This window comes from Salmo trutta, chromosome 32 (genome assembly GCF_901001165.1).
Source record: "Salmo trutta chromosome 32, fSalTru1.1, whole genome shotgun sequence".
NCBI classification, from domain to species: domain Eukaryota; kingdom Metazoa; phylum Chordata; class Actinopteri; order Salmoniformes; family Salmonidae; genus Salmo; species Salmo trutta.
This window is the reverse complement of record NC_042988.1, coordinates 18,018,244-18,045,051: the sequence shown is the minus strand read 5'-3', so window position 1 is coordinate 18,045,051 and position 26,808 is coordinate 18,018,244. Positions and strand designations below refer to the sequence as shown.

At 44.0% G+C, this 26,808-nt stretch overlaps 1 protein-coding gene across 1 annotated transcript; it reads right to left on the bottom strand.

Annotated features, from left to right (window-relative positions):
- Nucleotides 1-426: 426 nt before the first annotated feature.
- On the bottom strand, nucleotides 427-15,283 carry LOC115171302 (caspase recruitment domain-containing protein 10-like). Its single transcript, XM_029727995.1, has 24 exons — nucleotides 14,976-15,283; nucleotides 11,495-11,737; nucleotides 9,206-9,343; nucleotides 8,928-9,114; nucleotides 8,470-8,608; nucleotides 8,076-8,264; nucleotides 7,849-7,968; nucleotides 7,536-7,661; nucleotides 7,043-7,213; nucleotides 6,763-6,861; nucleotides 5,280-5,316; nucleotides 4,595-4,632; nucleotides 4,253-4,341; nucleotides 4,003-4,049; nucleotides 3,777-3,897; nucleotides 3,451-3,628; nucleotides 3,228-3,351; nucleotides 2,809-3,049; nucleotides 2,517-2,583; nucleotides 2,329-2,431; nucleotides 2,050-2,208; nucleotides 1,763-1,875; nucleotides 1,016-1,131; nucleotides 427-870 (listed from the first exon to the last, which is right to left on the bottom strand). The coding sequence occupies exons 1-24, from the start codon at nucleotides 14,980-14,982 to the stop codon at nucleotides 663-665; spliced, it is 3,060 nt and encodes a 1,019-aa protein (XP_029583855.1). The 5' UTR covers nucleotides 14,983-15,283; the 3' UTR covers nucleotides 427-662.
- Nucleotides 15,284-26,808: the final 11,525 nt, after the last annotated feature.

The window sequence follows — 26,808 nt, the reverse complement described above, 5'->3', positions numbered from 1 at the left end:
TGGTTGACAGTAGATGGGAGGGGGGGCAGTCCTAGATATACACAAACACACTTTCTTGACAACTGCCTTCACAACAGCTCTGGGCTGCTCTGCAAAAAATATGTTTGCTCTGACTTCTGCGGAGGCCGCATCGCAGTAAATACTGTATTGTCAATGCAGATGACGTATAGACAATGCAGCGCCTTTAAGCTCTCGTTTTTTGCCCGAGTTTCCAGTTGTCTTGAAAGCAACATTCTAAAGGCCAAAGTTTTTCCTAACCATAAAGCAGTCATAAGTTTTTCAAAAGCTATTGTATTGTGACTAGTGGCCAAAGGCAAATGTAGGCAAACCCCAACTACTAATATTAATGTCTTTGGGTGTTAGAAAAGCGCTATACAAATTCCATGTATTATTATGAATTATTCAATCATTAAAAAAGATGCTCTGTTAACTAATGAAGGTTGTTTAATGCTGATGTTTAGCATAGGTAGACAAGAAATACAACATTAAAACATAAAGACACGTTACTACTGAGCTTGTAAGGTTTAATTCATCATATGAGCATGAAACTTCATATTTACTGTGGTAGAACTAGGTTTCTAAATGGGTGTGTGTGAAATGTATCTTTAATTATATCAAATTTAGCTTAGTTAAACAATAAAACTGGGTGAAAACATTGGGATCTATTGTAGCCTTTCCAACTCAACCCACAGCAGTGCCTTCTGCTGGCTGTGGATGACATTGCGTATGGCGAGAAGCAGATCCTCGGTGCAGCTCCAGGTGCTGGGTTCCAAAGTGTGGTAGAGCAGGGACAGGGTCTCCAGCTGCTGCTCGTCCGCCTGACACACCTCTTCCATCACGCCATCCTCCCCTCGCCTGGTCAGCAACTTCCTGTAAATGGGGCGAAATAGATAGACTTTGTAACTACTGTTTATAAATTGGATTAGAGAACATACAACTACAAAAATAGAATAACTTATGATCTAAAAGTGTATTGTAAATACACACAAATACAGATAGTCAGTCAGGCACCTACTTTAGCTTCTTGTGTTTTTTGTTCTTGGGTCGGATATTAATGACGATAGGGTAGACCCCCTGCCTCAGAAGGCCCTCCACACTACTCAGGCCCAGCTCCAACAGACAGTGCTTGTCCTGAGAGACAAGACACAGAAACCTATATGGGAAAGGTAACCCACTGGGCACAGACAGTTCAACCTCTAGTTTTGATTTACATTAGGTGTAGTTGTCAACTATCATGAATTCAATGTGAAATCAACAAAAACATTTCACCATATCATTGGATTTAGGTTAAATGTTTGATGAAAAAAATACAAAATTCCCTTACGTTGATGACTTTTTTTGAAATCCATTCAGTTTCCCACGTCGATTAAACATCATTACATAACATTTTCTTGTTGAAATAGCGTGGAAGCAACATTTTGAGGCTCCCAAGTGGCGCAGCGGTCTAAGGCACTGCATCTCAGTGCTAGAGGCGTCACTACAGACCCTGGTTAGATTACAGGCTGTATAACAACTGGCGGTGATCGGGAGTCCCATAGGGTGGTGCACAATTGGCCCAGCGTCGTCCGGGTTAGAGGAGTGTTTGGCCGGGGTAGGCCGTCATTGTAAATAAGAATTTATTCTTGACTGACTTGCCGAGTTAAATAAAGGTTAAATAAAAAATACAAATTGACACAACCAGTTTTTGCCCCATGGGAAGTGTTTGTTTGTTTGTGTGTGTGTGTGAGAGAGAGAATGAATGAATGAATGAAAGAGTGTATACCTGGCTTATTACATCCTGAATAGACTGCAGACTGATTCCAAGAGCCTGCTCTGGGGTGGAAGCATCTAGCAGGAAAACACTCTTATCATTTCTCTCTGTGGCCTGGATTGGCTCTGAAATACATCACTCCATGAGAAGCGGTAGAGAGACAACATATCTACAAGTAATTACTTTAAAACACAGCCGATCATGCAAGGACAACAAGCATGCAACTAGTGCTTCTGAAATTTGAGTGTGTAGTGACACTATGTAAATAACCATGTGTGTCTGCATGTGTGTGTGTGTACCTGGTTGGCAGGTGTTGAAGTCCAGTCCAGACTCTGCTGGCTGAAGCAGTCTCTCTATGAGGCCGCGAGAGAGCAAGGAGGGGGAGAAGATGACAGGCCGTTTGGTCTTGACCTGTATTGGCTGGACCATACTGTAAGGAATCAGGTGCTCCTCATGACCTGAGCAAAGACACACACACACACACACACACACACATTTAGGTTCATGCATTTTTTATCTTACTATAGTCTTCAAAGGACAAACAAAAATATCAATAAAGTCATATGGGAGGAGCTTACGGTTGCTGAGTGTGTAAAGGACCTGTGGGGTGGAACCAATCCCACGACAGCTGGGGGACACAGCCTTGACCAATCGCACACGCTCGGAGCCCTTCTTGGATACCTACAGTGAGGAATGGAGGAATCAGTAGTGTGGTTACCCTTGGTTACCAGAGATTCACACACAGTAGGGACAAGAGGAGTCTTACTTTTTTTTTGAAATCCTTCTGCTCCAGGGCTATGGTACGTAACCTCACCAATAACAGTTGCTGGGCTCTGAGATAGAGAAAGATTTAGAGGGACACACATTTATCACTACGTGTCCCGTGCGGTCTGTGAGTGCAGTCTAACAAAGCTAAACATTTGCACAACTGTCTGTTATAGATGAATGGAACGTTTAATCTTCTTCTCATGCTTATTAAAATGTCTTACATTATATAACCCGTTCATTTGAACTCTGTCACAAAGGTATTATTACAGTACATGGCACCTCTCCCTTACCGGTTGTAATTGGGCATGACCCCCGCCTGCAGGGGCTTGGCTGTGCGGGGGTTCACCAGGGTGCAGCGCCACTGGTACTTCCCATTGTAACGGGTGTCAGTGACGTGTATTATGTCATCACAGCGCACCCCCAGACAGGGCAGGTCGCTATGAGGGTCCAGGTCCAGGTTGACGCGCATGTAGAAGGAGTCAGCACCGTAGAAGGTAGGAGAATTGAGCTGGGCACATAACTTGGAGTAGGCTGAGAAGAGGAAAAGGGGTGGGCAGTTAGTTACACACACTATTCTTTTATCTTTTTTGGTTCTATAAACAGTCTGACGCCTGGATAAAGGCCAAGACCATATACTATAAAGGTGTACTGTACTGAAAAAGCACATCAGTCAAGGAAAACAACTGTAAAAGCTGTCTCAGAACTTCACCCCCTGTGTTGGTCTGGTGTTTGAGAGAAGAGGGCTCTGTCCACCACTGCAGAGAGAAGTGGGCCACCTCTCCAGTGCACTGGCCCATCAGCACACTGCCCCCACCAAACAGAACCTTCTCCAGCTGGGCAGGGAGGAGAGAGACAGTTATACTCAGACCTGTGTGGATGTTTTTCTACTACCTGTTTGCCTGTCCATCTGTCTGTATGCCTTTGTTTCTCACCTCCAGTAACTCACTGCCCTCCTTCAGACCACACTGCTCAGCAGGAGAACCAGCTCTGACGCTGCTAACAAAGATGCCTGTGCGGTTGCCCCCAATGATGGTGATGTCATCTGCCAGGCTGCCTCTTCCTCTTTTGGGCATGGTGGGGGGACTAGGTACGGGGGACAGGGGCTCGAAACTGAAAGAGGAAGTGGAAAGAAAGATGGTAATTACACTTATCAGTATACAGTTAAGATTATATCTCACACCATAATGGGTTAGCAAGTGTACCTACACTACGTTGGATTAGCTGTCCTGATGTAGGCAGCACAGAGATGGAGACATACCAGAGACTGCTGTAGTTGGGTTTGTGAGGTGGGACAGGGGGCAGGTTGACGAGGTCAGGGGGGAAGAGGTGAGAATGCAGGGAGCTACAGGAGTTCGACAGGGAGACCTCACTCTGGACTCCTGAAATACAACATAATGAGACATCACTACACACATCTATACTTAGCAGGGGTTACAGGTAGCTACAGACTTAGACAGGAGGGGATGTACTGAACTAAACCAAACCTGTGAGGTTCTCATTCTCGTCACTGCCCCAGGAGTCCAGGTCAAACCTGTAAAGGGATAAGATCACGATAGAGGAGTTTTCATCATCATTTATTTAGTTTTAAATGCATTTACAGCATAACATGGGATTTAAGAGAGTGATATCTCCATATTAGAGAATAATCTAAAAGTTGATCTGCTATGGTATGACCATAGATATCCTATTAAATTAATAATAACTCTAATTCCTAATTCTATGGGTATGACATACTCTATGTTGACCCTGCGGTTGATGGAGTTCATACAGGGAGGGAAGGGGAAGATGGAGAGCCTGTTAACATCCCTCTCACTGTCCACTGTCTGTAAAACACACAGGACACAAACAAAGAGTGAAATAGAGAATGACTAAAGTATCGATGCAGGCCCACAATTTAAACCTATTCAAAAGTTGATTAATTATTCAATAATCCACATATACTGTGTGTATTCACAGCTACACTGTTCAGTGAGAAAAATACATTTGTTAATATAATATAGATGAACACAAGATGAGACATGATGCTTTGATATGTCGGCATGTCACAAAGTGTTGTGGAGTAATGTAACAACTCACTGGTGTCAAGAGATTCTCCTCTGAGTTTGAGCGGGAACCTGCAGACAAAATAAAGTATTTAGAAGTCTAAGCCTATCCTCTCTCATCAAAGTTGTACAAATAAAAACATTTGTTTTGGCCATGCCTATTTCTACCATGTCTTATTCAAACAGTAGTTCAAATACAAGGTTTATCCTTCATCAGCTACAGTGATGTAAAAATTTAGAATAAATAAAGCAAACATGAAAAAAGAGGGATTAACTCAGGAATGCTCTTTTCTTCAATGCTATCCTTGCAAAACCCCAATCCCCTAATCCACTGGTTTCCAACCTTTTTCCGTTACTCATCCACCAAGTATATTTTGCTCTGCCCAGAGTACCCTTAAAGTACCCCCTCGTGTGCATTTACCAGTAAGTCTATGGTCTCATGAGTCTTCTCAAGTACCCCCTGTGGATAGGCCAAGTACCCCTGGTTGGGAAACACTGCATTCATCTCAACTCTACCCCCTGTATATAGCCTCACTATTGTTATTTTACTGCTGCTCTTTAATTATTTGTTACTTTTATTTCTTATTTTTGTTGGTATTTTTCTTAAAACCTTATTGTTAGTTAAGGGCATGTAGTAAGCATTTTACTGGAAGGTCTGTTGTATTCGGTGCATATGACAAATAACATTTGATTTGATTTGAATTGAAATATAGGCTTACCTTCGGAGTGGTCATGGGTTTGGCCTGTAGAGGGAGACTGTGACACAGAAATGAAAATAGAGACATCATCAACATCTGTTCACTGAAAGGTATCCTACAGGTACCAACATGCTGACAGTTACACAAATTCCTCTCTGGCAACATCAATTCAATTCAAGGGGCTTTATTGGCATGGGAAACATGTTAACATTGCCAAAGAAGTGAAGTAGGTAATAAACAAAAGTTTAATAAACAATACATAAAAATACATATATAAATAAACAATACATAAAACATCATATCTGTTTGGCCCTGTCCGGGGGTTTCATCGGATGGGGCCACAGTGTCTCCTGACCCCTCCTGTCTCAGCCTCCAGTATTTATGCTGCAGTAGTTTATGTGTCGGGGGGCTAGGGTCAGTCTGTCACATCTGGAGTATTTCTCTTGTCTTTTCCGGTGTCCTGTGTGAATTTAAATATGCTCTCTCTAATTCTCTCTTTCTCTTTCTTTCTTTCTTTCTTTCTTTCTCTCAGAGGACGTGAGCCCTAGGACCATGCCTCAGGACTACCTGGCTTGATGACTCCTTGCTGTCCCCAGTTCACCTGGCCGTGCTGCTGTTCCAGTTCCAACTGTTCTGCCTGCAGCTATGGAACCCTGACCTGTTCACCGGACGTGCTACCTGTCCCAGACCTGTTGTCCCAGACCTGCTGGAACCCTGACCTATTCACCAGACGTGCTACCTGTCCCAGACCTGCTGTTTTCAACTCTCTAGAGACAGCAGGAGCGGTAGAGATACTCTCAAAGATCGGCTATGAAAAAGCCAACTGACACTTACTCTTGTGTTACTGACTTGTTGCACCCTCGACAACTACTATGATTATTATTATTTGATAATGCTGGTCATTTATGAACATTTGAACATCTAGGCCATGTGCTGTTATAATCTCCACCCGGCACAGCCAGAAGAGGACTGGCCACCCCTCATAGCCTGGTTCCTCTCTAGGTTTCTTCCTAGGTTTTGGCCTTTCTAGGGAGTTTTTCCTAGCCACCGTGCTTCTACACCTGCATTGCTTGCTGTTTGGGGTTTTAGGCTGGGTTTCTGTACAGCACTTTGAGATATCAGCTGATGTAAGAAGGGCTATATAAATACATTTGATTTGATAACTCTATGCAAAACAACAATGCAACCTAATTAGCACACAGGAGTTGCTTCACCCTGATCTAAAAATAATATTCTCTGTAAGTAGACCATGAATAACCATGCCAAGTAAAATTATCATTATTATTATGGAGATCAGCTCAATGGTACCTACTTAAGTACAACTCTGTGAATGAGTCAAATGAAAAGACGGGTTGGACAGCAACACTGCCATACTCCTCAAGGACTATTTATTACATGATTATGAAGAGATAAATGTTGTGGCTGCTGTTGATGGTAACACTATAATGTTGCTAATATTCTAGCTGCTGCCAATGAAGATGATAAGATGGCGGTGAACTCTGACCTTGCAGAGCAGCTGGTGAGTGCCGTTGGGCAGAGGGCTGAGGTCTAGGGAGCAGCAGGGCCCATAGCACTGGTCCTCGCTGCACAGAGACAGGTGAGACTAGGAGAGGGACAGAGAGATAATCACATTAGAAGAGTACAGGAGAAGGCTAACAGGTCCACACTGTAATTTGTGTGTGAAACTGTATGTCTGACAGAATAGGGAAAACACACTTGTGTTGTGCAAGTATAATCAAAAGTGTGTACACAGAATGTGTGTACATACAGTAGCTGAGACTCACACAGTGCATACAGGGAGAACTCTGCTCCCTGCTCCTGTCCTTCTCTTTCTCCAGCTCTCTCTGCTGCTGCTCTAGATTGGCCTGAAGCTCTGCGATGCGTTTACGCAGGTGGTTCTTGTCCAATAGGCAGTCAGTATACTCCAACTGCAGGCTGTCTCGACTGCGCAGAGCCTGAAGGATATACAGTATCAGAGGGAGGAGGAGAGAACGTGCCAGAGAGATAAGTTATGAGGAGACAGACAGACACAGAGTGGGGGAGATACTGAGTAGTGGAAACCCCTGTATGACTAGACAAAAATGATGTATTACGGTGAGTAATGGGGCAACTATTCAGAGAATGGCCTTATATTATCCAGCAAAAAGGCCTCAAACTGCATGTGCATGTGCATTCAGTGTCCAAACAGCCATGGACTATTTAAACCAACAGAAACAAAAACCTAACCATACATTGATTACTTTATTCTAACCCATATCCCTACTCAGACCTACTGACCTGGTCCCTCTCCTTCTCCAGCTCCATAATCTGGTTGAAGTAGGAAATGCTCCTTTTCTGTTCCGTCTTCCAGTCCAGCTGGAGAGTCCTCACCTTCAGCTGCAGCTGCTCACACTGAGACTCCAGCTTCACAACACAACACACCATACCATCAAAGACAGAATAATACAATTGTGTTGATATACAAGAGGCATGTTTTAACACTTTATGAAACCTTAACAAAGACAACTTGAAAAACTGTCACCAGCTCAGTGACTTCTGAGAGTGAATCACGGGACAGAATGGTGTGAATAGGCTTTTTCTCTGCTATCACCTTGTCCCTGAAATCCTCAGAGCTCTCCAGCTCTCCCTGTAGTCTGACGATGTTGCCACACAGCTCGTGTCTCTGCTCTGCTGCCTCCCTGCGGTCCTGCTTCAGGATGTCCAACAGAGCCTGAGGTCAAAATGGAACAACACAAGAGTTAGAGCAGCACCGTCGGAGCGGGAAAACATCAGAAACTCAGAGGGTGAATCAGATTCCCTCTGAGTGGTGGCTCTCACCTGTGTTTCAATGTGACCTGACTTCTGAATGTCAATGTGCTGTAGTGGCTTCTCACTCCTCTCCGGAACAGCGGGGGTGCCGTTCGTGCGATGGGTGACACTACTGTTCCTTCTGACTGGCGCCGTAGAGGCAGGGCTACCATCAGTCTCTTTCTCTGCCTCCATCAGTCTGGTCTTCAGCTGCTCCATCTGTAGAAAAGGTTGAGTAAGAATATTACAAGGGAATCCTACCAGGGAAAAGGCTTCCTATAAAGGCATGTCCCAACAGCTCTTTAAAAAAAATGATACCCTCCACCCATCCTTTTGTCTTTCTCCAGCTGCTTTCTTCTGTCCCAGTCACCCTCCCTCTCCTCAACAACCCATCAGACCCTTTGGCCCCCTCTCCTCTCTATACCTGTTCCAGTAGCTCTCTCTCACGTGCGGAGGCCTTGGCCTGATCCTCCAGGGCACGAGAGTATTTCACAGCCTGTTCCAGGTGCCTGTCCTTCAGCCGGCCCAGCTCCCTGCTGCCTGCCTCCCAGTCCTGACGCAGCCTGTGGGAGACACATTCAGCCAGCTCTTAGTACACTGGACATAGAAACTGTACATCCCTATTAAAATGTTTTATGACAGCCATGGACCATGGCTCATCATGAATGTAGTTTATGTATATCATTCTCGATGTTTCAAGTTCCAGTCTGAATACTGTCATTCACTTTGGGTGTAGTGCACATTGTTGGGCCCTGTGGATAACAACCAGATGTTTGTGTGGTTTTACCTGTGAAGTTCAATTAATCAAACTTTAATGCTTCTCATAGTGTCATTTGTCTCACAGTGCTTTAAGCCCTGAATGTGTGGTTCTGTGTGGTGTACCTCTCCATCTGCAGCCGGTCATGTCGTAGGTCCAGTGTCTTGCGTTCAGCCCGGCTGCGCTCCTCCTCGGCCACACGGCAACGCTGGGACAGGCGACGCTCACACACGCGGCTCCCCCGCAGCTGCTCCCTCAGCTTACGCACCTCGAGCAGCAGGAACTGAGTCAGGCCCTCTGGACCCTCCTCATCTGGGGGGACACAGCAGTGGAGGTAAATGGGGGATGGGGAAACACTGGTCATACAGGAGTGGAAGGGGGATATTTGGGGACAAATCCTTACCCAAGATGATGGAGCAGCGCTGGGTGGGCTGTTGTCCAGTGAGCTGAGTGTATTGCTCGGGGTGGTAGAACTCCAAAGACTCCATGAAGGCCTGCAGGCCACGCTGGCCCCGCCCATGCAGGATGTCAATCAAACGTCCTGATAAACAGTTAGGACATCATTAAAGTTTATAAGATGAAGACAACAATACATCCTGAAGATGGAGACACTCACTGTAAGTACTGTACTGACACAAGTGTGAAAGCTGCTCATGTTCCAGGTAATCCCTTTGTCATCTTTTCCTCTCTAACCTCATCTCTCTGTTTCTTCCTGTCTCCCCGTCCTTTTCACTCCCCATCTGTCTACCTCCTCCTTTATCTCTCCCTCTCCTTTACCTAGCTAGTGGCCACCCCTTCATTCCTTTCATATTGATCTCCTGCTTCGTTTCTTATACCTGTCTCCACTCCCTCTCTCTCACTCCCCTCTTGCTATCCTTTCTAACCACCTTTTTCTCACACGGCACAAACCCCTACTTACCTCATTCTCTCCGACCTACCTCCTCTCTCCCTGTCTCCTCTCACTTACAGTTGAAGTCGGAAGTTTACATACACTTAGGTTGGAGTCATTAAAACTCCTTTTTCAACCACTCCACAAATTTCTTGTTAACAAACTATAGTTAGTCGGTTAGGACATCTACTTTGTGCATGACACAAGTCATTTTTCCAACAATTGTTTACAGACAAATTATTTCACTTATAATTCACTGTATCACAATTCCAGTGGGTCAGAAGTTTACATACACTAAATTGACTGTGTCTTTAAACAGCTTGGAAAATTCCCAAAAATTATGTCATGGCTTTAGAAGCTTCTGATAGGCTAATTTACATAATTTGAGTCAATTGGAGGTGAACCTGTAGATGTATTTCAAGGCCTAGCTTCAAAGTGCCTCTTTGCTTGACATCATGGAAAAATCTAAAGAAATCAGTCAAGACCTCAGAAAATAAATTGTAGACCTCCACAAGTCTGGTTCATCCTTGGGAGCAATTTCCAAATGCCTGAAGGTACCACGTTCATCTGTACAAACAATAGTACTCAAGTATCAACACCATGAGACCACGCAGCCGTCATACCGCTCAGGAAGTAGACACGTTCTGTCTCATAGAGATGAATGTACTTTGGTGCGAAAAGTACAAATCAATCCCAGAACAACAGCAAAGGACCTTGTGAAGATGCTGGAGGAAACAGGTACAAAAGTATCTATATCCACAGTAAAACAAGTCCTATATCGACATAACCTGAAAGGCCACTCAGCAAGGAAGAAGCCACTGCTCCAAAACCGCCATAAAAAAGCCAGACTACGGTTTGCAACTGCACATGGGGACAAAGATTGTACTTTTTGGAGAAATGTCCTCTGGTCTGATGAAACAAAAATAGAACTGTTTGGCCATAATGACCATCATTATGTTTGGAGGAAAAAGGGGGAGGCTTGCAAGCCGAAGAACACCATCCCAACCTTGTAGCACTGAGGTGGCAGCATCATGTTGTGGGGGTGCTTTGCGGCAGGAGGGACTGGTGCACTTCACAAAATAGATGGCATCACGAGAACGGAAAATTATGTGGATATAATGAAGCAACATCTCAAGACATCAGTCAGGAAGTTAAAGCTTGGTCACAAATGGGTCTTCCAAATGGACAATGACCCCCAAGCATACTTACAAAGTTGTAGAAAAATGGCTTAAGGACAACAAAGTCAAGGTATTGGAGTGGCCATCACAAAGCCCTGACCTCAATCCTATAGAACATTTGTGGGCAGAACTGAAAAAGCGTGTGCGAGCAAGGAGGCCTACAAACCTAACTCAGTTACACCAGCTCTGTCAGGAGGAATGGGCCAAAATTCACCCAACTTATTGTGGGAAGCTTGTGGAAGGCTACCCGAAACGTTTGACCCAAGTTAAACAATTTAAAGGCGATGCTACCAAATACTAATTGAGTGTATGTAAACTTCTGACCCACTGGGAATGTGATGAAAGAAATAAAAGCTGAAATAAATTATTCTCTCTACTATTATTCTGACATTTCACATTCTTAAAATAAAGTGGTGATCCTAACCTACCGAAGACAGGGAATTTTTACTAGGATTAAATGTCAGGAATTGTGAAAAACTAAAAACTAAATGTATTTGGCTAAGGTGTATGTAAACTTCCGACTTCAACAGTACCTTTTACACTCTTCTCATTCCCTTCCATAATTTTTCTCTCATTCTCCCTCTCTTTTTCGCGCCCACACATTCCCTCCCTCCCTCTCTCTCACCAGCCTTGCTGATACGTAGTGGGTACTGGGTGGAGTTGAGGACCTCATCCTCATCCTGCTCGTCGATGACCTTGCACTGCCTCAGGTAGGGGGTGAGCTTGGCTGGGTTCAGGATGCGGGTCAGCTTGTGCCTCACCCCCTCCACCCGGTCCCACAGCTCCTCACAGCACTCCTCAGAGAACGGGGACACCGGCCGCCCCTCTTCTTGTCCCGTGTCATAATCCTTCACCCATACTGTGATGCCTGGTACAGAGGAAGCATGTTAATAGAGGACTGGTTTGAAAGAGTAGCCAACATTCTGTGTTATAAAGAGAACAGGCTCAAACTATGTTGATAATACAGTTTATGGGCATTGTCTGCTGCATTTTGAGAAGGAGCAAAAGTAGGTGCTTTTCTGGCTGTGCTCCAAGGAAAGCTGGAGGGGATTATTTTGCATTTAACATACAGAGCATTCAGAAAGTATTCAGACCACTTGACTTTTTCCAAATTTTGTTACGTTATAGCCTTATTCTAAAATGTATTAAATCATTTGTTTTCCTCATCAATCTACACACAATACCCCATAATGCAACGCAAAAACTGGTTTTTAGAAATGTTTGCTTAAAAACAGAAATACCTAGACATTTTGAACATTGAGATATTAAATAAATGATAGAGAAGAAGCATAGAATAGTGAAAGAGACTGGGTTTTATGTCAAAAGTTAATGGTTCTCTGTAGAAAGACAGATGGCTTTGGAATGTGTTGGGTGGATGGGAGGAGAGCAACGTGTTGATGTAGGGGAGACAGATGGACATCTGTGGATTAGGTGAAGATGGGGTTGAGGTCAGGAGGTGAGGTCAGATCCCCTGAGGGGAGTAATAAGGGTTTGGTATCCTGTTACTCTTTTCCTGTAGAACCATAAGATGTAAGGATTGGAGAGAAGTGGAGGAGTGGAGGAGTGTCTTAAGTAGGATATATATATATATCTATATATATCTGTGATGGGAGAAATGTTGGGTTGTCTGAATTAAAGCTGTACAGAACCTTTGGGAAGAATTAAACTTGGTTAAAGCTTATCTAATGTCCTTGAGTTATTTACTCTGAAAAATAAGAACCTAACACTTATTTACGTAAGTATTCAGACCCTTTGCTATGAGACTCGAAATTGAGCTCAGGTGCATCCTGTTTCCATTGATCATCCTTGAGATGTTTCTACAACTTGATTGGAGTCCACCTGTGGTAAATTCAATTGATTGGACATTATTTGGAAAGAAACACCTGTTTATATAAGGTCCCACAGTTAAAAGTGCATGTCAGAGCAAAAACCAAGCCATGACGTCGAAGGAATTGTCCCTAGAGCTCCGAGACAGGATTGTGTTGAGGCACAGATCTGGGGAAGGGTACCAAAACAAATCTGTAGCATTGAAGGTCCCCAAGAACACAGTGACCTCCATCATTCTTATATGGAAGAAGTTCGGAGTCACCGAGACTCTTCCTAGAGCTGGCCGCACAGCTAAATTGAGCAATCGGGGGAGAAGGGCCTTGGTCAGGTGGGTGACCAAAAACCCGATGGTCACCCTGACAGAGCTCCAGAGATCCTCTGTGGAGATGGGAAAACCTTCCAGAAGGACAACCATCTCTGCAGCACTCCACCAATCCAGCATTTATGGTAGAGTGGCCAGATGGAAGCCACTCCTCAGTAAAAGGCATATGACAGCCCGCTTGGAGTTTGCCAAAAGGCACCTAAAGGACTCTGACCATGAGAAACTAGGTTCTCTGGTTTAATGAAACCAAGATTAAACTCTTTGGCCTGAATGCCAAGTGTCACGACTGGAGGAAAACTGGCACCATCCCTACGGTGAAGCACGGTGGTGGCACCAACATGCTGTGGGTTTTTCAGCATCAGGGACTGGAAGACTATTCAGGATCGAGGAAAAGATAAATGAAGCCAAGTATAGCGAGATCCTTGATGAAAACCTGCTCCAGAGCGCTCAGGACCTCAGATTGGGTTGAAGGTGCACCTTCCAACAGGACAACGACCCTAAGCACACAGCCAAGACAACGCCGGAGTGGCTTCGGGAGAAGTCTCTGAATGTCCTTGAGTGGCCCACCCAGAGCCCAGACTTGAACCCCGATCGAACATCTCTGGAGAGACCTGAAAATAGCTGTGCAGCGACGCTCCCCATCCAACCTGACAGAGCTTGAGAGGATCTCCAGAGAAGACTGGGAGAAACTCCCCAAATACAGGTGTGCCAAGCTTGTAGCATCATACCCAAGAAGACTCCAGGCTGTAATCACTGCCAAAGGTGCTTCAACAAAGTACTGAGTAAAGGGTCTGAATACTTATGGAAATGTGATAGTTCAGTTTTTTTATACATTTGCAAAAAATTTCTAAAAACCTGTTTTTGCTTTGTCATTATGGGGTATTGTGTGTAGATTGATGAGGGGAAAAAACGATTTAATTGATTTTAGAATAAGGCTATAATGTAACAAAATGTGGAAAAAGTCAAGGGGTCTGAATACTTTCCGAATGCACTGTGTAACAGGCTGTAGGATTAACTTTCAGTACTATGAACACATTTGATGGTGCATTTAACTGCACCAATGATTTACTCAAGTTTCTCCTGGTGTTGCACAAGGTTGGTTGGTGGGTCGTAAACAATGATAGGGACGACATGAAATCTGTCTCAGAGCTCAAGAACGCAAACACTGGTGTGATTCATATCGCACACTTAAAAACCTACTGTGATAGCAGACAAAGACCTCCTCAACTACTGAGGAGCAGTTGTGCCAACTCCCTGGACTAAGAAAAAACACATTCAATTGAGACTCTCGACACGTTTAGTAGTACAGATCAGGGACTCATGATCTAATTCCGCTACCCGGTGTAAATCCACTTCACTTACTGTAGTTCAATAACAAAAATAGATTTTTTCCAACTCAAGGTGCCGTGTCATAGCTGACACCCCCTTTTTTCTGCAGAAGTCTAAAGCAACATAGTATATGTTTTATTAAAGTTAGCTATTTACCGACAATGAGGGGTAAGTAAGTGCTCCATAATCACGCCCCCCTCGCTCAAATATAGGCTAACAGACAGACAGGTCAAGACACATCTGTGTCCTGTGGAATCTTTTCCTGACATCTCTCTTTTTCCCATGCAGGCTACTCATGTAGTCAATAGAAAACATGAGATACTTTTTATCAAGAGCAACTTTTTCCCAGAGCAGTGTCAACATCTCAAAATAAAAATAAACACCCCTCAGACTACTTGGCAATATGAATATTTACTACATTAATTGACCGGAGCTTACAATACTAAAAATAACTGTGACTGACAAGACAATAAGGAGATCGAAGTGTCATTCAGTGCCGCAACTTTTCACCCCGATTGAGTCATCTAACTTTTTCTGAAAAAGTCAGGTAAGAAATGCTGTAATGTCATCTTTAAAAAAATTATTAATAAATAAACATGACAAGAAGAAATCTTAATTTCCCACTTACCACTCATTGTCAAGGATTGATCGTGTTGTAAGCAAACTCCTCAGACAGATATTCCGCTTTTTGTTTTGATCAATCATAAAAGGATGAATGAGTCCATAGAAACGTAAACTACTATTCCACTATGGCTATGCTATTGCGTTGAGAAGCTGGTTGTGTTGTACCTGGGACGCAGTATCACTCCCCTCCCCAACTTTGCAGTCCCGCCTCCTCACAATTGCCTGCACATCCCATATTCCACCAATCAGCAATTGTTCACAACTGTCCTGATCATTCCAGATGCCCAAACCAGGATAAGTTTCCAACAACCGGATGTATCCGGTTTTCAGGGATACAGCTAATTCAACATAGGCTTCCTTTTCTGATGAAAACCGGATGTGGTACTCCTCTCAGGCGTTTTCTTTTAAGCCTGCTACTTTAGGTTAAAGCCAGGTCAACCCAAATACTGTATCTCTGGTTAACGCAAGGGCAACATTTTCTGTTTGAAAATTGAGAAAGTGGAGGAGTTGGACCGTTTTCATGCCCAAAGTCGACCGTTAAAGCTAATTTCCTGCAATAAAGTGGCCTTGGTCTTTGGAAATCGATATTCCTGTGCACACAGTGTATGGTTAACTTTAAACAAATGTTGTTAAAAAGGAAAGCCTACCATAGTTCAAATGTAACCAGCAATCAGTAGGCTGGAGGACATCTTCCATTTCAACAGGCCATACAGATCTAAGATCATGAAGATCAGTCATTTTTGCCGTTGAACTTTTAGAGTTTACTCCCTTCAACTCAATTAGGTATTAAAGCTGCTTTTGAAGAGGGGCTTTTAGAAGGGCTTTTCCACAAGGTGGAGCAATCCACCCACTGCTTTAAAATGTTGCTCAGTTTAATTTACCTTTCTTTCTTTCATCAATATCTTTGGAAGTTCCATTGCTCACACCAATAACACCAGTTGTTTTTATTACATCTTTGATTAATTCTATTGAATATATAGGACAGTTTTGTCCTATGTTATGTTTTGTTAGATAGCTATACTCTGGGGCTCTTGCCCAGCATGTAACTTACCCTGGCCTGGTCCACTGAGCACTGACTCTCTTTTACTACAAGATCTTGAACCATGATGAAAACCTATTACCTAAAACTGCTGTAGCAGTCTACAATAGAGGGAACACATAATTTCAATATTATGTAATTGCTTTTGAAAGGCTGCTGCTACCTTAGAAATTATATTTAGATAAGCCCACTTAACGCGCACCGTTAAGACTGATAGTGTGTTAACGCTTGCAATTCGACAGATACTGTGTTATTACAACAGAAGTCAGCAGTGACATTGCAGAGGCATACAGGCTGGTGCGTCTGGCCTGAGCACAGTAGGGGGGGTTTAAATTGGGAAGGTGTTAACTCCCTGTACTCTATCTGTGTGGTGCACTTTGTTTTGTTGTCTGTGTAATACAATTCTAATAAGAAAGATAATTACAAAAAAAGGCTCAAAAATAACATTTAATAATAATAAATAAAAAGGGAATGTGTCTCTCAGTTACAGTGCAATGTGAGACAGGAAATATGGGGTGCCTGGCAAACGAATGTGTCTTTCTCTTGACACACTGAAAGGAAATGTCAACCTACCCTCGGTCCCTGGGCCTCCCCTGAATAAACAAGCAGACCAGTGTCTCAGAGCTGCTGGACTAAAGAAGGGCCTACAGCACAGAAGCCAAAGCAGTGGGGCCTACAAACAAAAAAACATAAATTACTTGGTTTTTAGATATTCATAGGCGCCTTAATGTTCAGAAATAGATGTTTGAAACAACTTTAGCACGTCCTCTCCCCCCTCCCCATCTCTCTTTCGTTCTCATATTTTCTCAAAGCCCTCCCCTGCTTCTCACATTCAGAAGCACTACGGCCACAGGCCAGGTCCAGAGGAGACATCATTCTTGTCATTTCTGAGGTGACAGAAACAGAGAGGGCATTGAGAGGGCTCCAGAGCCCAGTGCTGCAGTGGTGGAATGCGTTGTCCCAGTGCAGCACAACCACACTGGCCTTCACCCAGTAGACCCACAGCCCCATCTCTGACTTGGGCCTCACTGTCGGCTCTGCTGCAGCAGAATCAACCCTTTGTCCTCACAAAGAATGTGTCTTTCCTCACTTTTTGGGGGATAACAGAGAACAAAAGAGGGATGGGTGGTATGAGTAAATTCAAATCTTGCTCTGCAATTTATTCTCCTCTAATTGTCCCAATATGATGTGGAAGAGATTATGCATTTTCCTGTTTTAGATTCAGATCAACACAAAAGATGCAACAACACCAATGAGGATCCAGAGTGTCAGAGTGTAAGGAATTGTTTATTTAAACAAACAGAAGTCTGAGGAAAAACAAAGAAGAGAGAAAAATAGGATGCATCTATACAGAGAGAAAATTACTCAGCCCGTCAGAGGAGGCTCTCTTTGGGCATTATGCACTGTTTTCAAAAGTTGGAGGGGCTCTCTTTCAATGGATTCACCCTGAGTGATTTATGATTCAAATAAGTCAGCTGGGTAGTGACATCTTTCAAAAGCCATTAACTCTCAGATAGAGGCTGATGATGAGGGCAGGGCCCACTGTGATGGTCAGGTGTCTCAGCAGCCGCTCACTCCAGTCCAGATAACACAGCAGCTTCTATCATTCTGGCTGTCGCCAAGCTCAGTCAGTCAGAAAAATAACGATTTCCTGGAGACACAGTGACTGCTCCTCAAAAAACGGCAATGCACTTCACTAAGGCATGCGTGCCTAACTGTGGCAGCGCTGAGAGTAAACAGGAAAGGAGCAGGCGTTTCTCAAGATCCCGTGCTGGCCCCTCTGCATTTCTAGATGTCTATACAAAGTTGGAGTGAGAGAACACAGCACTGTGAAATAGGTTAGCACTCTCACTTAACCCACATTATTTCCTAAGTCCTATAATTAGTAACAATTATAGTCTGTATAGTTTTTTTTATGATTGGGCAGGTCTCACAAGCTCAGAGGAAACAGGATGTTTGCTGAGGGGTGAGTGACTGTCACTGGCAGCTTCTTTGTTTTGCTTTGTCAACGGCTGCTCAGCCAGCAATTACAAAACACAGATATACTTCACACAAATGAGTTCAGTCCACTTTCTTGGCAACAAGGTCCAACCCTGTGGTGAATAAATAAAAAAACAAAAAACAGGGTTACACACTTAGAACATAGGTTTCCTCAAGGATTATTTGGTAAGGGTTTGTGCCCTTTAATGGTTCTTTGCGGTTCAGGAAAGGGTTCGTTTATCTTTTTGTGATAATTAAAATGTAGTGGCGGCAGTTCATTTGAATATTTTGGGGTGTGGTTTTACCGTGAGTGAGAGTGTCATTCCAGTTGATCTAACCTTAGTGTTATGTTTTTACATGATAATTATGACTATGGCCAATGACGGTGTCTTGTGAAAGACTCACGTATGGCCTTGTGTCAATTGAGAACTGTTGACTAAATCAGTTGTTCTCAATTCTCCCCTCAGGGACCACTAGGTATTCCAGAGCTGGCATGCATGATCCAACTTGTCAAATAACACAATAATAACACCTATGGAATTTTAGTAATATAACATGCCTAACCAGAATAAAAAAAACTTGCATGGTTATCCAAAAGCTTCTTTGTAGAACCTCTGAGATTGAGAAAGGTTCTTTATATAACTATTCTCCATAAAGTTTTCACTATGGTTCTTTATAGAACCATTAAAAAGGTTCTATATACCACCAAAAAGGGATCCACTTTGGTTAAAATTCAAAGAACCCTTATTTTGCACTATATATATTTTTTTTGGTGTGTGTAGGTCATAGAACATCCATTAGAACAGTGGCTCCTTTAGAACAGTGTTTGAACGAACTGGTCAATCACCAAAGCACTATTAAGAAGCCAATAGCTACCAACAGAAATATAAAGAAACTGGCAACGGATCAGAGACTTTGAGCCAGCCAATGTCAAATAGTTTAAAAACCACAAATGGATGAAAGGATGCAATTAATCTAAAACATTTCAGTGAAGACCAAAGGTAATCTGTATATGTCCCACTACTGGCAACTGAGTGAGAGAAGAAAGGTTTGAGAAAGGTTCTTTATATAAGAACAACTTCTCTCACTCTCCGTCCATGGTTCTCCTCACTATAAATAAATTTTTCAGTCAGAAAAACCATCCAACACCATTAAACTCAGCCCATTGTGTTTTGTAGATCTAGTAACCATTCCAGGATATTCCCTCTCTGCTAACCACGGAACACTATACTGGGATCTGGGCACAGAGCCATGGGTAGCAGAGCAGCCACATCCACAGACCTGCCTGTGTTTTCCATCAGGCCCTGTGTAGCGCAGGACGCAGACTGTAACATAAAGCCCAGTTAAAAATGGAGCATATTAGCATTAGCGGTTCAGTTTGCGTAGTTATAGAATTTGCAAAGAGGTCATGGGTTGAAATTCGAGACCTTATTTGTCTTAATAACTCCCTCACTCACACTTAGAGACACACCTAAAAGAAAACAACCCTCTACCCAAAATGTACACACCTTGCACATGCACACAAATGCACCACCCAACATCACCTTATTCAATACTAGCCTCATGCCAGCCATATCTTTATCACTTACTTTCCAAACACATGTGGTTGTCATTAACCTTTAAATTATAGGATGTATGTAGCATGCATAGCTATCTAAATGTAAGCACTGCCACACATATGAACTGCATTTATAGACAGCTTTGTTGACCACTCAGACTTCATAAAACATTTCGATTTTAGAATGTGCCTTTTCATGTTTTCATGTTTAGTGTTGTGTTAAATGGGTTTAGGTACATTTGAGAAAAAGCACACAAACAGAAATGGAAAGTTGTGGCATGGCCACATACAAGAAATACTGACATTTTTCTCTTTCCTATTAGAAGGACTCCCTGTAATGTTGAAAATGGAACAGCAATACCTGGCTGACCAGTTACAGTCGCATCTGAAATTATTGGCACATTTGATAAAGATGAGCAAAAAAAGACTACTCAGCTATATTGTATGCTCCAAAAAATTGCATGAGATTGAAGAACACATTGGGAGGAATCTTAGACCATTCCTCCATACAGAATCTTTCCAGATCTTTGATATCCAACAGTTTGCACTTATGGACTGCCCTCTTCAATTCAAACCACATGGTTGGTGTTCAAGTCCAGAGACTGAGATGGCCATTGCAAAATGTGGATTTTGTGGTCAATTAATAATTTCTTTGTGGATTTTGATATGTGCTTAGGGTCATTGTCTTGCTGGAAGATCCACTTGTGGCCAAGTTTCGCCTCGTGGCAGAGGCAACCGGGTTCTTTGGCTAAAATGTCCGGGTACTTGGTATAGTTTATGACGCCATTGACCTTAAAAAATTCCCCAGGACCAGTGGAAACAAAACAGCCCCTTAACATCAAACATCTACAACCATATTTCTTCCTGCATATGCATTCTTCTTTGGCATGGCCAAAGAGCTCTGTTTTCATCTCATCTGGCCATAGCACCCAGTTCCAATCCAAGTACCAATGCTGTTTAGAAAACTCCAGTTGTTCACATTTGTGTGTGTGTGTATGTGTGTCAATAAAGGGTTTTTATGGCAGCCCTTCCAAATAGCCTATTGGCATGAAGGTGGCGTCTAATTGTATATTTGGAGACTTGGCAACCCCAAAATGCGACCAAGTTCTGTAATTCTCCAACTGTGGCTCTCGGAGATTTCTTTCCCTCCTGAACCATCTTCCTCACTGTGCATGGGGACAAGATACACTTGGGTCCAATACCAGACAAGTTCACCACTGTTCCAGTAGTTTTAAACTTAATTGTTGCCCTAATTGTGGTAAGTGGTATACAGTGGCTTCAGAAAGTATTCATACCCCTTGACTTATTCAACATTTTGTTGTGTTACAACCTGAATTCAAAATTGATTAAATAGATTTTTACACACAATACCCCATAATGACAAAGTTAACATATTTTTTGACATTTTAGCAAATATATATAAAAAATTAAATACAGACATATCTTATTTGCATAAGTATTCACACCCCTGAGTCAATACATGTTAGAATCATCTTTGGCAGCCATTACAGCTGTGAGTCTTTCTGGGTAAGTCTCTAAGACCTTTGCACACCTGGATTGCACAATATTTGCACATTATTCTTTTAAAAATTCTTCAAGCTCTGTCAAGTTGGTTGTTGATCACTGCTAGGCAGCCATTTTCAAGTCTCGCCATAGATTTTCAAGCCAATTTAAGTCAAAACTGTAACTAGGCCACTCAGGAACATTCAATGTCGTCTTGGTAAGCAACTCCAGTGTATATTTCGCCTTGTGTTTTAGGTTATTGTCCTGCTGAAAGTTGAATTTGTCTCACAGTGTCTGTTGGAAAGGAGACTCAACAGGTTTTCCTCTAGGATTTTGCCTGTGCTTAGCTCTATTCTGTTTTGTTTTATAAAAAAAAAACTCCCTAGTCCTTGCTGATGAAAAACATACCCATAAGATGATGCAGCCACCACCATGCTTTAAAATGTGAAGATTAGTACTCAGAGATGTGTTGTGTTGGAATTGCCCAAAACATAATGCTTTGTATTCAGGACATGAAGTTAATTTCTATGCCACATTTTTTTTCAGTTTTACTTTAGAGCCTTATTGCAAACATGATGCATGTTTTGGAATATTTTTTGTTCTTTACAGGCTTCCTTCTTTTCACTCGGTCATTTAGGTTAGTATTGTGGAGTAACTACAATGATGTTGATCCATCCACAGTTTTCTCCTATCACAGCCATTAAACTCTGTAACTGCTTTCAAGTCACCATTGGCCTCATGGTAAAAGCCTTGAGAAGTTTCCTTCCTCTCCGGCAACTGAGTTAGGAAGGACACCTGTATTTTTGTAGTGACTGAGTGTATTGTTACACCGTCCAAAGTGTAATTAATAACTTCACCATGCTCAAAAGGATATTCAATGTCTTTTTTTACCGATCTACCAATAGGTGCCCTTCTTTGCAACCTTCCTGGTCTTTGTGGTTGAATCTGTGCTTGAAATGTATTGCTTGACTGAGGGATCTTACAGATAATTGTATGTGTGGGGTACAGAGATGAGGTAGTCATTCAAAAATCATGTTAAACACTATTATTGCACACAGAGTGAGTCCATACAACTTCTTACATGACTTGTTATGCACATTTTTATTCCTGAATTTATTTATGCTTAACATAAGAAAGGGGTTGAATACTTATTGACTCAAGACATTTCAGCTTTTCATTTTTTATTAATTTGTAAACATTTCTAAAAACATAATTCCACTTTGACATTATGGGGTATTTTGTGTAGGCCAGTGACACACAATCTCAATTGAATCAATTTTAAATTCAGGCTGTAACACAACAAAATGTGGAAAAAGTAAAGGGGTGTGAATACTTTCTGAAAGCACAATATTTTTTTGTACCCATTGCCTGGTTTATGAAAGTCAATGACCATTTGTCTCTTTTCATTTGTGATTTCTTTGCCTTTCCTAATGGTGATGGATGACAAATGGATTTTACATGCATGTTACCTCTTTTTTATATCCCAGTGAAAAAGGGTGCCATGAAATGCCACTATACAGTTCCTTAAACTGAGATTAATTTGAAAAAGTAGAATGTTAATGCAGATAAAATGTTGTTTAATCTGCATTAACATAGGCAAGACCACAGTACTTGCATATTGTAACGCCCTGGCCATAGAGAGGGGTTTTTGTTCTTTATTTTGGTTAGGCCAGGGTGTTACATTGGGTGGGCGTTCTATGTTCCTTTTTCTATGTTTTTGTATTTCTTTGTTTTGGGCCGTGTGTGTGTGGCTCCCAATCAGGCACAGCTGAAGCTCGTTGCTGCTGATTGGGAGTCACACATAAGGAGCATGTTTTTCCTTTGGGTTTGTGGGTAATTGTTTCTGTCAGTGTTTTGTTCCAGACAGGACTGTTTGCTGTCGGTTCACTCTTTTCTTGTTTTGTATAGTGTTCATGTTGTTTATATTAAATTCTAATAATGAACACAAACTCCGCTGCACCTTGGTCCACTTCTTCAGACGACAGCCGTTACAGAATTACCCACCACCAAGGGACCAAGCAGCGGAAGAGGGAGGTCCGGGCGATGGAGGAGACGCCGGCCAGCAGACGGGGTCGCTGGCGTCGGTCGAGGAAGCCCGGAAGACACCCCCAAGAAATTTTTTTGGGGGGGCTAATGGGGTGGTCCGGAAGGGCAGAGGAGGAGCCCAGACCACTGCTCTCGTGGGGGATGACGGCAGAGGAGGAGGCGCAGATGAGGTGGTTTATTGAGGACCTGCTGAAGGAAGATCTGGAGGAGGAGCCATGGGATGCGGAGTTGCGCGCTGTGTCGCCAGTGCGTCCGCACAGCCCGGTGCGTCCGGTGGACATGCCCAGCACATGCCGTGCTAGGAAGGGCATCCAGCCAGGACGAGTGGCAAAACCGGCTCCACGCTTCAGTTCACCAGTGCATGTTCACAGTCCTGTCTGGCCCGTCCCTGCTCCCCGCACCAAGTCCACAGTGCATGTCCCCAGTCCTGTCCGGTCCGTCCCTGCTCCCCGCACCAAGCCCAAGGTGCGTGTCCACAGTCCTGTCCGGCCCGTCCCTGCTCCCCGCACCAAGCCCAAGGTGCGTGTCCCCAGCCCTGCCAGTCAGCAGTCGTCAGAGCTGCCCGCCAGTCAACAGTCGTCGGAGCTGCCCGCCAGTCAACAGTCGTCAGAGCTGCCCGCCAGTCAACAGTCGTCAGAGCTGCCCGCCAGTCAACAGTCGTCAGAGCTGCCCGCCAGTCAACCATCACCAGAGCTGGCCGCCGGTCAACAGTCGTCAGAGCTGCCCGCCAGTCAACAGTCGTCTGAGCTGCCCGCCAGTCAACAGTCGTCTGAGCTGCCCGCCAGTCAACAGTCGTCTGAGCTGCCCGCCAGTCAACAGTCGTCTGAGCTGCCCGCCAGTCAACAGTCGTCTGAGCTGCCCGCCAGTCAACAGTCGTCAGAGCTGCCCGCCAGTCAACAGTCGCCAGAGAGGTCAGACTGCGCTGAACTGCCGGAGTGGCCAGACTGCCCCGAACTTCCGGAGTGGCCAGACTGCCCCGAACTGCCGGAGTGGCCAGACTGCCCCGAACTGCCGGAGTGGCCAGACTGCCCCGAACTGCCGGAGTGGCCAGACTGCCCCGAACTGCCGGAGTGGCCAGACTGCCCCGAACTGCCGGAGTGGCCAGACTGCCCCGAACTGCCGGAGTGGCCAGGGACGCCCGCCAGCCCGGTGAGTCCTGTGCCTACGCCTAGGGACAGGCCTCTGTCATGTCTCCCCAGCCTGGTGAATCCTGGGTCAGTGCCGTCGGAGCAGCCAGGGTCGCCCGCCAGCCGGGCGCAACCATCGCCGGCCGCCAGCCGGGCGCAACAAGGGTCGCCCGCCAGCCGGGCGCAACCATCGCCGCCCGCCAGCCGGGCGCAGTCAGCGTCGCCCACCAGACCTTCGGCGCGGCCAGGTGCGCCACCTAAGAGGGCGACGTCAAGGGTGGAGCAGAGGCCACGTCCCGCACCTGAGCCGCCGCCGTAAGAAGGCCCACCCGGACCCTCCCCTTCAGAGTCAGGTTTTGCGGCCGGAGTCCGCACCTTTGGGGGGGGGTACTGTAACGCCCTGGCCATAGAGAGGGGTTTTTGTTCTTTATTTTGGTTAGGCCAGGGTGTTACATTGGGTGGGCGTTCTATGTTCCTTTTTCTATGTTTTTGTATTTCTTTGTTTTGGGCCGTGTGTGTGTGGCTCCCAATCAGGCACAGCTGAAGCTCGTTGCTGCTGATTGGGAGTCACACATAAGGAGCATGTTTTTCCTTTGGGTTTGTGGGTAATTGTTTCTGTCAGTGTTTTGTTCCAGACAGGACTGTTTGCTGTCGGTTCACTCTTTTCTTGTTTTGTATAGTGTTCATGTTGTTTATATTAAATTCTAATAATGAACACAAACTCCGCTGCACCTTGGTCCACTTCTTCAGACGACAGCCGTTACACATATGGAGCAGCAAGAGGAATTGCCCTGCCCTATCTTAAGGTTATGCTCAAACCCTACATCCCAACCCGCCACCTCGAGTATCTTTGTCCTCCCACCCCTAAGGGGGGAAGCTCCCACTGAGCCCAGTCCAAGCTCTTCTCTGTCCTAGCACCCCAATTGTGGAACCAGCTTCCCCCTAAACTAGGACAGCAGTCCCTGCCCATCTTCCGAAAACATCTGAAACCCTACCTCTTCAAAGAGTGTCAGAAATAATCCCACAGCAGTGAACTTACACTCACACTTAACTTTTTCACCCCGTACTAGCGCTGACTTTGCTGATAGCTACTTTATTGAGGAAAAATGTACTTACTATGACTGTGATATGTGGTTGTCTAACCTAGCTACAGTTGAAGTCGGAAGTTTACACTTAGGTTGGAGTCATTAAAACTCGTTTTTCAACCACTCCACAAATTTCTTGTTAACAAACTATAGTTTTGGCAAGTCAGTTAGGACATCTACTTTGTGCATGACACAAGTCATTTTTCCAACAATTGTTTACAGACAGATTATTTCACTTATAATTCACTGTATCACAATTCCAGTGGGTCAGAAGTTTACATACACTAAGTTGACTGTAAACAGCTTGGAAAATTCCAGAAAATTATGTCATGGCTTTAGAAGCTTCTGATAGGCTAATTGACATCATTTGAGTCAATTGGAGGTGTACCTGTGGATGTATTTCAAGGCCTACCATCAAACTCAGTGCTTCTTTGCTTGACATCATGGGAAAATCAAAAGAAATCAGCCAAGACCTCAGCAAAAAAAATGTAGACCTCCACAAGTCTGGTTCATCCTTGGGAAAAATGTCCAAATGCCTGAAGGTACCACGTTCATCTGTACAAACAATAGTATGCAAGTATAAACACCATGGGACCACGCAGCCGTTATACCGCTCAGGAAGGAGACCCGTTCTGGGTCTCCTAGAGATGAACGTACTTTGGTGCAAAAAGTGCAAATAAATCCCAGAACAACAGCAAAGGACCTTGTGAAGATACTGGAGGAAACAGTACAGATACAAAGTATCTATATCTACAGTAAAACGAGTCCTATATCAACATAACCTAAAAGGCCACTCAGCAAGGAAGAAGCCACTGCTCCAAAACTGCCATAAACAAAGCCCGACTACGGTTTGCAACTGCACATGGGGACAAAGATTGTACTTTTTGGAGAAATGTCCTCTGGTCTGATGAAACAAAAATAAAACTGTTTGGCCATAATGACCATCATTATGTTTGGAGGAAAAAGGGGGAGGCTTGCAAGCCGAAGAACACCATCCCAACCGTGAAGCACTGAGGTGGCAGCATCATGTTGTGGGGGTGCTTTGTTGCAGGAGGGACTGGTGCACTTCACAAAATAGATGGCATCATGAGGACGGAAAATTATGTGGATATATTGAAGCAACATCTAAAGACATCAGTCAGGAAGTTAAAGCTTGGTCACAAATGGGTCTTCCAAATGGACAATGACCGCAAGCATACTTCCAAAGTTATGGCAAAATGGCTCATGGACAACAAAGTCAAGGTATTGGAGTGGCCATCACAAAGCACTGACCTCAATCCTATAGAACATTTGTGGGCAGAACTGAAAAAGTATGTGCGAGCAAGGAGGCCTACAAACCTGACTCAGTTACACCAGCTCAGGAGGAATGGGCCAAAATTCACCCAACTTATTGTGGGAAGCTTGTGGAAGACTACCCAAAACGTTTGACCCAAGTGACCCAAGACCCGAATGTGATGAAAAAAATAAAAGCTGAAATAAATAATTCTCTCTACTATTAT